This window comes from Canis aureus, chromosome 19 (assembly GCF_053574225.1).
Source record: "Canis aureus isolate CA01 chromosome 19, VMU_Caureus_v.1.0, whole genome shotgun sequence".
Classification (NCBI taxonomy): domain Eukaryota; kingdom Metazoa; phylum Chordata; class Mammalia; order Carnivora; family Canidae; genus Canis; species Canis aureus.
Window position 1 is genome coordinate 59052640 of NC_135629.1, and position 11537 is coordinate 59064176.

Genomic DNA, 11537 nt, shown 5'->3' on the forward strand with positions numbered 1-11537 from the left:
ATTGGATCCTTCGCTGAAGTTGGGAAAGTGCTCGCTGTGCTACCAACTAGAACTCAGGTGGCTGCCGGGACGCCATGAAGAGTCGTATGCAAATGAGTCGGAAGTGGGGCGGGGCGCGGTGGTCGCCGCCTTCCCAGGAGTCTCTGGGGCGCGGTCGCGCTGCGCGGGCGACTCGTTGGTCGCGGGGAAGATGGCGGCGCCGGGGCCGCGGAGCTAGGGCGGGTGTGGGCCGCGGCCGCCTGCCCGGTGAGCGCGGGGCTGGGGCTCGGGGGGACGCCCTCGGGGTTGCGGGGCGCCTGGGGGCCGGCGGGGGCGGGGCATGGCGTCCGCGTCGGGGCTCGGAGGCGCGGGGCCTCGGGCGGCGGGGGACACGGCGGGGCTGAGCGGACATGTAGCGCCCCGGGCCCGGGGTCAGGACGTGGCCCGCCTCTGGCGCGGGGGGCCGCCGGGGAGCTCGGCGCCTGTGGCTCCGCTGCAGGAGGGGCCCGGGTACCGCCCTGCGCCCCACTGGGGACCCCCCTGGGGTGGAGGCCTCCGGGCCCCGCCGCCCGCCCCGCCCCCCTCGCTCATCTCTCCGGCCGCGTGGGCCCCTGTGCCCCTCCACCTGCGGCGGCCCCTCCCCAGGCAGCTGCGCGCCTGCCCTTTGCCAGCCGCACGCCGGTGTTGCCCCCGCTGAGGCCTCCCACGAGCCCCAGGGGCGGGGATTGGTTCATCTCGGCGCCCTGCAGGCAGCGGGGACCACGCGGTGACCCAGCCCGCCCTCCCGCAGGAGAGCCGGCCGCCCTCGCCGTGGGACCTGTGGCCTGCGGGCACGCGATGGATCTGGCCTACGTGTGCGAGTGGGAGAGGTGGCCCAAGAGTACCCACTGCCCGTCAGTGCCCCTGGCCTGTGCCTGGTCCTGCCGCAACCTCATCGCCTTCACCACTGACCTGCGGAACGACGACCAGGGTGTGCCTCCTTGCCCCCTGCCCAGCCCCCCTGCCCCAGCGTCCGCGCTGGGGGGACTCTGGGTCTCCAGGCGTGCCTGGGAGCTGCGCCTCACCCATGTGGCCCTCTCAGGGTTTTGTCATCCATAACCGACGGGTGGTGAGGACCCTAACCTCACAGGCGTGCAAAGGGCAGGTGCACCGCTCCTGCACCTGGCGTTGGGGCTGGAGTAGGTGGGACCCCGGAATCACCCCTTCCGGTTGGAATAGGGCCTGGGGTGTGTGGTCCACTAGGGCTGAGAGCCCTGAGCCCCAGTTTCCCAGACTGTACGTTTGCATCTTGCTTTTAGAAGCTTTAAAGTTTAAAAAAAAAAGAAAAGAAAGAAGAAGCTTTGAAGTTGCTTCGTGGGGCCCTGTTTTCTGTGTGTTGTTTAAGTAGCACGTATCTGTTGGAGGAAACTAGGAAAGCAGAGGAATTTAGAATAAGGAAAAAGAGCCGTGGAGAGATGCCTGTTGTTAGCATTTGGGGGCATTTTCTTGTTTTCTGATTTTTTTTTTTTTTAAGATTTTTGTTTATTTATTCAAGGTGGGTAGCGAGAGAGAGAAGGGGGTGTGGGGGGAGAGAGACAGGTTCCTCGCTGAGCAGGGAGCTCGATGTGGGGCTCCATCCCTGGACCCCAGGATCATGATCCGAGCCGAAGGCTGACGCTCAGCCAGCTGAACCAACCACACGCCTCTCTGTGTTTCTTTTAAAAACACGGTCACACTAGTGGCAAGGTCACAGGCCTGCTGTGGTCCCCAGAGGGAACCCAGGAACACAAAGGCTGTTCCTTGTTGGCAGCAGGGCTCTCTACGTGGTTAGCGGTAGCGCAGCTCCCTGTCGTCCCCGTAGGGTAGATCGTTCGCTGGAATCCTCTCTGAGCCCTCCTGGGGTCCTCAGAAGCTCCAGGGTGGTTATGGTTGCCGTGCTGACTGCGCTGTCCTCCGCAGACCTCACCCGCATGATCCACATCCTGGACACGGAACACCCCTGGGATGTGCACTCCGTCAACTCAGAGCACAGCGAGGCTATCACCTGCCTCGAGTGGGACCAGTCAGGTGAGGAGGGGCCTGGGGACAGGTCGTCCTGCGTGGCTGAGGGAGACAGTGATGCTCTTCCTTGACCCTGAATCTCAGGGTCACAACATGCTCTGTCTTCCTGGTCACATCCCCCGAGTCCACTTCTGGGACTTGAAGCCTCAGCCTGTGGCTCTGTGGCCGCTGCTCTTCGCATCCAGTGCACACACTTGTTTCGGGAACGCACCTCGTGCCACTCCCCTGCTGTGCTGCCACCAGGCTGCTTCTCCCGGGCCCCGGACGTGCTACCAGTAGCTGCCCCTGCCCACGGGGAGGGTTTGCAACGCAGGTTTGCCCCCAACAGGCTCCCGGCTCCTGTCGGCTGATGCTGACGGGCAGATCAAGTGCTGGAGCATGGCGGACCACCTGGCCAACAGCTGGGAAAGCCACGTGGGCAGCCTGGTGGAGGGTGACCCCATCGTGGCCCTGTCCTGGCTGCACAATGGCGTGAAGTTGGCGCTGCACGTGGAAAAGGTGGGTGTCCCGGCTGAGCAAGCGGGTGCAGTCAGTGACGCGTTCACCTGCCTGTCCACCTGCTCTCTGCCGCCTCCTCTCCCTCCACCTGCATCCTTTGGTTTTCTAGTCCTGGGCCGAACTCCTGCTTGCAGTCAAGCTGTGAGCACCCGTGTCCTCGGTGAGCCGCCGTGCGACGACGGTGGTTCTCAGAGCTCCGCGCACTGTGGTTTCATAATGTCCCACAGTGACTCTTTCTGTACCTCGGGGTGGGGGGGGGGTTGTCAGGTCACAAAGGGCAGACCCCTGAGGCGGGGCAGGTGGTGCTCTCAGCTGGAGGGGCTTTGGCAGCAAACGGACCCCTTGCTCCCTCCCCCCCCACAGTCAGGGGCCTCCAGCTTTGGTGAGAAATTTTCCCGCGTCAAATTCTCACCATCCCTCACGCTGTTTGGCGGCAAGCCTATGGAGGGCTGGATCGCCGTGACCGTCAGCGGCCTGGTCACCGTGTCCCTGCTCAAGCCCAGCGGGCAGGTGCTAACATCAACGGAGAGTCTGTGCCGGCTGCGCGGCCGTGTGGCCCTGGCTGACATCGCCTTCACGGGTGGCGGCAACATCGTGGTGGCCACCGCGGACGGCAGCAGCGCCTCCCCCGTGCAGTTCTACAAGGTGTGCGTGAGCGTGGTCAGCGAGAAGTGCCGCATCGACACCGAGATCCTCCCGTCGCTCTTCATGCGCTGCACCACGGACCTCAACCGCAAGGACAAGTTCCCCGCCATCACCCACCTCAAGTTCCTGGCCCGCGACATGTCGGAGCAGGTGCGCCCTACTGGGGGGCGCTCCCCCGGCTGCAGCAGCTCCACACGCTTGTCATCTTGAGTTGGGTCAGGAGTCTGATGCAGGCCTCATGATGCTAAAACCCAGGCGTGGACGGGGCCGGTCACCCCTCGTCTTCCCCGAGGCCCCAGGGAGACCCCCTCCTGCCCTCCACCTTCCAGGGGTGCCCCCTTCCCAGCCTGCACCCCCTCCTCCGTCCTCACCACCAGCAGTGCGGGGTCCGCCCATCTCTGGGGCTTCCCCCCCCTCCTCCCTTTCGGGGGGACCTGGTGAAGATGCTGGGCCCCAAGGCCTACGGGGTCCCGGGACTTAGGGACATCTTTGGGGTCATTTTTGGTGGTCACCCAGGACTCCAGCATAACCACGTGTCAGTAAGGCCCCCAACTTCATGGAGCCCTGGTAGTTTCCTTGGCTTCCACTGCGATCCGCGGGTGACGTCTCCATTCCAGCTCCGCCGTCCCCTGCACCCCAGGTGCTCCTGTGTGCGTCCAGCCAGACAAGCAGCATCGTGGAGTGCTGGTCCTTGCGGAAGGAGGGGCTGCCTGTGAACAACGTGTTCCAGCAGATCTCACCCGTGGGTGAGTCTCCCCGTTCCCGGGGGCGCTGGGCTTCCAGAGCAGGAGCTGCCCCGAGTAGCTGCACAATGTCGGTCCCCCTCCTCGTATGTGCTCTGCGGCCGCTTGTCCTGTCCCGGAGAGCCTGTGGTCCTGAGGCTCAGAGACGCGAGTGCTGCCCGCCGTCCCACAGGAGAGTGGCCTGCCTCACCCTGACCCTCCTGGGGGAGCATGTGGCTGCTTGAGAGAACAGCAGTGCAGAGGTCTTGGGGCAGAGGCCAGGAGCCAGTGCGGCTCAGCCCGGCGGGGGCGGGGCACAAACCGGCATCACAGCAGGGCTGGGGGTACACGCGGCCCCCTGGCTGCAGGGGGTGCTCAACCCTAAAAACCAGAGAGTTCTCCGCAAACTCTGGTTTATGGTCAGGGCCCGACTGAGCGTGTCTGCAGCTCATGCACGGGCTCGCCTCCCCCTCCCCTGTCCCGCATCCGTGTGAAACCCCCCGCTCCAGATACCGACCCCCCCATGGCCCCCGGGACGTACTGGCCCAGCCTGACCGCTCATGAAGCCCCTGGACGCCCCCAACCCCAGAGCTGAGAGCGGATGAAGCCTCCCGTGGGTGGGAGCCCGGCTCTGTGCCGATGGGCCTAGTGGGCCGTGCAGGAGGGGGCGACCGCCGAGGAAGCTGTCGAGGCCCCGCGGCTCCTGTCCCCTGCGGTGCGGGGCAACTAATGAGCGTGAAGAGGTTCCCGGCTCCCCTCCCACAGAGCCCCCTCCTCCGCGAGCTTGGTGGCGGTGTGTGACTGCTGTGGTGGGCAGGGCCACGGGGTGCAGCCCCCGCCCCCAGCACACAGGGCACCCGGCCCCAGGGCCAGCCTGGCCACATAGCATTGGTGCCACATGGAGGTGCAAGTGGCTCTGGGCAGCCTGGCCCACCTGTGCTCCCTGGACATCGCTGTGGTTACCGTTAAGCTCTAGTCTCCAGGTGGGACAGAGTCACGCTCTGTGGCCTGAGGCATCTCGGTGCTCTCTGACCTCAGTTTCCCCTGGGGGACAGCGCTTGCCGGGACTCCCTCCCTGGGCTGGCAGAGGGTTATAGTGGTGACATGCCGTCAGGGCCCAGCTCTCGAGGTGGAGGGGTCGGGGAGCTGTGGTGGTCAGCTGTCCCCGAGCGACAAGCCTGCCCGACTCTGGCTCGGAACCGCAGCTCCAGGCTGTCCTGGGAGGGGCTGCCTCACTGCCGGGCGGCTGGCCTGCCTGCTGTCAGCTGCCGGGTGCCTCGTCGCCCCCCACCACGCAAGTGTCCGTGGGCTTGCCCGGGCGCGTCCCAGCGCGTGTGCACCGTGAGTCTGCTCATGTCACATTTGCCCACAGCCACTGGCCACGCCTGGGTTCATGGAAACCACTCCAGCAGTTGGAGGGGGTCCTCGCCATGAGGACCACATGAGGTGCCAGGCATCCACGTGTGGCCCCAGCCTTACCAGGCTGGCAGGGTCTGGGGGTGCCGCCCTCGTCGGGGCCCCGGGTCCAGTGGGGGCATGGCAGCCTCGCCCCCCGGGCAGGGGTGCACCCCACTGGGGTCTCATCCTGCTCTGTTTCCTGTCTGCCCCCCGTTTTCAGTTGGCGACAAACAGCCCATGATTCTGAAGTGGCGGATCCTGTCCGCCACCAACGATCTGGACCGCGTGTCTGCCGTGGCACTGCCTAAGCTGCCCATCTCGCTCACCAACACTGACCTGAAGGTGGCCAGCGACACCCAGTTCTACCCCGGCCTCGGTACGGCCGCCCGGGACGCCCCCTCTCCCCCGGGCAGCCCCTCCCTGCCGTCAGGGCTGGGCAGGCACCCGAGCTGCTGCCGGCGCCCCCGGCCCTCCGCACGCCTGAGCCGCACGCATCCCGCCCGCAGGGCTGGCCCTGGCCTTTCACGACGGCAGCGTCCACATCGTGCACCGGCTGTCGCTGCAGAGCATGGCTGTCTTCTACAGCTCAGCAGCCCCACGCTCCGCGGACGAGCCGGCCATCAAGCGCCCACGGACCGCCGGCCCCGCCGTCCACTTCAAGGCCATGCAGCTCTCCTGGACCTCTCTGGCCCTGGTCGGCATCGACAACCACGGGAAGGTAAGCTCAGAAGCCACCTGCCTGGGCAGGCCCTGCTGCTTGCGGCCCGAGGCTCCTCACCTCTGCCCCCCGGGGTCACGCAGGACGGCTCTGGCCTGTCATGTGCACGTAGCAGGTGCTCAGTACGCAGGAGCCGTGAGGACGGGGGCTCTCCACCACGTCCACTTGCTAGAATTGAACAGGTGCCGCACGTGAGCCTTCTGCGGGTGCGCGGTGCGTGACCTTGCTGCCGCCGGACCCTGGCCTGGGCCCTGCCGACCGGCGAGCTGGGCACGCTCCCCCCCTCATCCCCGTGCGGCCCGGCCCCCGCCTCCCACACGGACTCTGGACCAACTCGGCTCTGAGTCGCTTTTTTTCGAGACCCGTACCTGCCTCTGGGTCCCGTCTGCCCCGTCCTGGGCGTGTCCCCATGGTGTCCTAGTGTCCATGAGGCCGGCCAGCCCACAGGCCTCTCCTCGCGGTAGGAGCCGTGCTCCTGCAGAGCAGGGGCTGTGTTTGCGGGGACCCCGTGGCCCTCGGGGGACCTGCCGCTTAGCCTGACAACAGGCCCAGTGCCCGGGAACGCCCGCAGAGGTAGCGAAGCCCCCAGCTGTTTGGGGAAGCTCTGCTGTGGCAGAGACGGAGCACCCGCGGCTTCCCTGTGCCAGCCTCCGCCTCAGCACCTCTGGGGCTGCCACCTGCCCCCACGGGCTGGACCCGAGGCCCGGAGGGAGCTGGGAGCCTGGGGTCACTGGGTGCGGGGTGGGCTGCAGGTCCGTCCAGCACTCCCCTCCCTGTGCGAGGACGCCGCTGGCTCTGGCCTCACCGGGCACCTCCCTCTCCCGGCAGCTGAGCATGCTCCGCATCTCGCCGTCCATGGGCCACACGCTGGACGTGAGCCTGGCCCTGCGGCACCTGCTCTTCCTGCTGGAGTACTGCATGGTGACCGGCTACGACTGGTGGGACACGCTGTTGCACGTGCAGCCCGGCATGGTGCAGAGCCTGGTGGAGAAGCTGCACGAGGAGTACACGCGCCAGAACGCGGCCCTGCAGCAGGTAGCACACTCGCGGGGCGCGCAGGCCGCTCTCCCTCCCCGTCAGCTCTCCGTCTCCAGCCTTTTCTGTGGGAGATTAGGGCCCGTGGGAAGAGTGGGCCCCACTTGCCCTGCGCAGTCGCCTCCATCCTGCTCTGGGGAGCTGCTTCCCGGGCCCCGTGGGGTGCCCCTGCCCGTTCCCACCACCCGCCGCCCCCCCAGGTCCTGTCCACCCGGATCCTGGCCATGAAGGCCTCCCTGTGCAAGCTGTCGCCCTGCACGGTGGCCCGCGTGTGCGACTATCACGCCAAGCTCTTCCTCGTGGCTGTCAGCTCCACGCTCAAGTCACTCCTGCGCCCTCACTTCCTCAACACACCTGACAAGAGCCCCGGCGACCGGCTGACGGAGGTCTGCACCAAGATCACTGACGCCGGTGGGTCCTGGCCTGCCCGCAGAGAGCAGCCTGTGCCCCGGGGATGCTTGACGCCCCTCAGTGTCCACCGGGCGCCAGGCGCGGGGTGGGCCTGGTCATCACAGGTGGGCAGAGGTGTCCCAGCGTCCACGGGGCTGACCCCAGAGGGATGTGCTGTCCCCACGGGGGCCCAGCGTGGTGGGGGATCCCTCTAAGGCCCAGGCCTGGCTCGCCGCCAGGGCTACGGGGCTGGAGATGGGACCAGGCGTCCCCGTGGGCACGGGACACCGCGAGGCCCGGTGGGTGTGGCTGACTGCCCGCATCCTGCAGACATCGACAAGGTCATGATCAACCTGAAGACGGAGGAGTTTGTCCTGGACATGAACACGCTCCAGGCGCTGCAGCAGCTGCTGCAGTGGGTGGGGGACTTCGTGCTCTACTTATTGGCCAGCCTGCCCAACCAGGTGCGGCCCCCAGCTGCGTCCAGGCCCCCCACCCCCGGCGCCGCCACCCCCCCCCCCCTGCTGGCCGCTGCCCCCCGCTCCCTGCCGCACACCTGCCCCAGTCCCAGGCCACGAAGGCCGCCGAGTGCATCTCCCACCTCAGGTTCAAATCCACGGCAGCTGTAGCCATGGTCCCCACATCCCCGCCAAGCCCCACTTTGTCCTTGCACACACATTAGCTGCCGGCGGTAACCACGTGGTGGCCGGGTGCTGGACCTGCTGATTGTTCCGGAATGCCCGGGCCCAGGGCTGCCCTGGTCTGACTCCTGCACGCTCTGAGGGGTCCAGCCCGAGCTCCTCTCCCCACAGGGCTCCCCGCTGCGGCCGGGACACAGCTTCCTGCGGGACGGCACCTCGCTGGGCATGCTGCGCGAGCTGATGGTGGTCATCCGCATCTGGGGTCTGCTGAAGCCCAGCTGCCTGCCCGTGTACACGGCCACCTCGGACACCCAGGATAGCATGTCCCTGCTCTTCCGCCTGCTGACCAAGCTCTGGATCTGCTGTAAGACTGCACTCCTCAGCTCATCCCCCCACCAAAATACAAGTCCTGGCTGACAGCTCCCGTCCCCCACCCCGTCAGACTGTCCTGGCCGCCAGCGCCCAGCACAGATGCTCATGAAGGTCAGCACCTGTTTGCTGGCCTGGTGTCACTGGGCCGCATGTTTCTGGTAGGCTGTTCTCTCGTCCCTGCATCCCTGAGGCCAGGAGGGGTCCCGGCTCTCGCTGTGCGCTCCTGACCCAGGACATAACCCAGGCACCCACTGGTGCCTCCAGGCGGGCAGTGCTCTGGGCAGGGCCGCGGCACGCAGCTCCCCCATGGTCCCCTCCCCGCAGGCCGTGACGAGGGCCCCACGAGCGAGCCGGACGAAGCGCTTGTGGACGAGTGCTGCCTGCTGCCCAGCCAGCTGCTCATTCCCAGCCTGGACTGGCTCCCCGTCAGCGACGGGCTGGTCAGCCGCCTGCAGCCCAAGCAGCCCCTGCGCCTGCACTTCGGCAAGGCGCCCACTCTGCCCACCAGCGCCAGCACCCTGCAGCTGGACGGCCTCATCAGGTGTGTGCCCGCCTCTGCCCCGTGGCCCCTGTGCACCGGGCAGCTGCTGCCCTCTGACCTGTACCCTGACACGGCCTCGAGACCCTTGCTCAGCCGGTCACTCCTCTGCTCCCACCTGTCTCCATCCCTGCCTTGGGTCATCTGTGTGATGTCACCGTTCCTCTGGTCCGTCACTCCTGCGTGACACACTTGCCTCCAGCCCCCCCTCAGGGCTCTAGCATGTACTGCGTGGCCCCCGGTGGACAAACCATTACCCCAGGCGGGCTGTTCCCACAGCCGAGGGGCGGCCTCCAGAGCCGGTCACGGGTAGCTGCTGTTGGATGGTGTGGACTCGGCCCGTGCTGCCCAGTGACGCACGGGCAGGGTTTTATCCCCGCTCTTTAGGCAGGACAGGTGTCCCGACCGTCAGACGAGGCACCTCCTCATTTCAGGCCACCGGGTGGACCGTCGTGCATGAACTCCCCACGCGGTCTGTGTCTTTGGGTGGAAATGTCAGAAGGCAGCAGCGAGCCAAAGGAAGGAGGGTGGGGCCCTGTGGCCCCTCTGGGTGAAAGGCTTTGAGCACCCAACCCTCTGCATCTTCCTTCTCGTCTCGCGGAGGGAGGACCGGGTTTGCGTTTGAGTTTCAGGAAAAACCTGAACACAGGAGGGGCTGATGGGACCCCCGGGTGGCTCAGCAGATAAGCGTCTCCCTCGGCCCAGGGTGTGACCCCAGGGTCCTGGGATTGAGTCCCACATCAGGTTTCCTGCAGGGAGCTTGCTTCTTCCTCCGTCTGTTTCTGCCTCTTTCTGTCTCTGCGTTTCATGAATAAATGAATGAAATCTTAAAAAAAAAAAAAAAGGGGGGGTTGCTGATCACAGGGAGGTTTTAAACTCATTGTTCTGGAAACGGTTTAACATATCCGATATCTTACATGCCGCCCAGCCCCCAGGCCCCTCCCCACCATTCCCCACCCCACCCCCCCCGCTGTGCTGAGGCTTCTAGAGCCTTCTGGGGCCAGTGTGTCCGCAGGCAGAGGGCCCGCACGTCAGAGGTAGGTCTGTGTGTGTGCGTGGACCTCTGAGCTGCTCCCGCTCTCTCATCCGCCAGGGCGCCAGGCCAGCCCAAGATCGACCACCTACGGAGGCTGCACCTGGGCGCCTACCCCACAGAAGAGTGCAAGACCTGCACCAGGTGAGTGCTGCCCACCACACCCAGACACTGCCTCGGGGCTAGGTGTGTCCCCCACGAGCCGGGGTCATGGGAGCACCTCCCATGTGGGCGCCAAGGCTGCCTCGGGCTTCAGTGCTGAGCAGGTGCCTGGGCACAGGTGACCACGGGGCCTACACCTGCCCCAGGGGAGCTCCCAGGAGCCCAGCAAGTATAGAAATGCAGCCCAGGCCCTCTGCAAATACAACCCCGGTTGTTGCCAGACAACCCTGGATGCAGGTCTCGCGGCTCCCAGGGTCCCCATGCTAGGGAGCAGCCCGGCCAGGACTCAGACCCTAGCCTCTCCGGGTGAGGGAGCCATGCCTGAGCTGCGGTGCAGGCACGTGGAGCAGCTCCCTCAGGGCTGGGGGTGGCGCAGGGAACGGCACTGGGGGGGACGCAGGTGCAGAGGCCCAGTGGCAGGTGGAAGGAGACCCCCACCCAAGGCCTCGCCCGCCTGGCTCTGCCTGCAGGTGCGGCTGCGTCACCATGCTCAGGTCGCCCAATAAGACGACGGCCGTCAAGCAGTGGGAACAGAGGTGGATCAAGAACTGCGTGTGTGGGGGTCTCTGGCGGCGGGTGCCCCTCAGCTACCCTTGACTGAGCCTCACGGTGACAACATTCCACACTCTGGGCCACGTCTGCTGAAGCCTGTGCCCGTCACTGCACGGGCAGGGAGGACACGGCCTGCAGCCTCAGGGTGCCCGTGCCCCAGCGGGCTCTGCTGTCTCTGCTTCGGAGCCTGACGGCGGCTCCCGTCCCCTGTGCCAGGTGGTGACCCAGACAGGCCTGTGGCTCACGGCCTCGGGCAGGACCACAGCGCACCTGCTGCCCTGACCGGCCCCTGGGCCCCCAGTGGCCCTGCTGGGTGTCCCAGGTCCAGGCTCCCAGGAGCCAGATAGCCCAGTCTCTGGGGGCGCTGCTTCCGTCCCCTGACCTGTTTTGCCAGCACACCGGGTGGTTTTGGCTTCAACAGGGCCAATAAACGTGCTTCCGGGTCACAGGTGTCCTGTTGGTGCTACAGCTTTGGGCTCCCGTGCGTCACTGTCTCGCTCTGTCTGCATTAATGGAGCGCCTACTGCGTGCCAGTCACAGGGCCCTGCAGGGAGCCGCGGGCTCGGCGTGGGGAGGCTTGTTTGCTTGTCTCCACCTCGACCCCACACACACACACCCCACGGGCTGCTCTGGCCTCTGGTTTCTGGAAGCTCAGGCCTGGTCCCCCTGGGGGTCCCGCCTTCTGCCCACAAACACTTTTCCCCAATTATGTCCTGCTGTGTCCTGCTCCCCGGGCCTCCAGGCAGCGCGGCCGCCCTGCTGAGCGCTAATTGGCTCCTGCTGGGAGGCTCAGGTGGGCAGGCGGGGTGGACAC

At 66.3% G+C, this 11537-nt stretch overlaps 1 protein-coding gene across 1 annotated transcript; it reads left to right on the forward strand.

Moving 5' to 3' along the window:
• The first annotated feature begins 135 nt into the window (after nucleotides 1-135).
• Nucleotides 136-11169, forward strand: MED16 (mediator complex subunit 16). Its single transcript, XM_077860777.1, has 15 exons — nucleotides 136-246; nucleotides 770-949; nucleotides 1918-2025; nucleotides 2348-2517; nucleotides 2881-3312; nucleotides 3803-3908; nucleotides 5503-5658; nucleotides 5789-6000; nucleotides 6829-7035; nucleotides 7236-7446; nucleotides 7756-7889; nucleotides 8238-8430; nucleotides 8763-8979; nucleotides 10070-10153; nucleotides 10642-11169. Exons 2-15 carry the CDS (start codon nucleotides 817-819, stop codon nucleotides 10766-10768), a joined length of 2490 nt encoding a protein of 829 aa, XP_077716903.1. The 5' UTR covers nucleotides 136-246; nucleotides 770-816; the 3' UTR covers nucleotides 10769-11169.
• The last annotated feature ends 368 nt before the right edge of the window (nucleotides 11170-11537 follow it).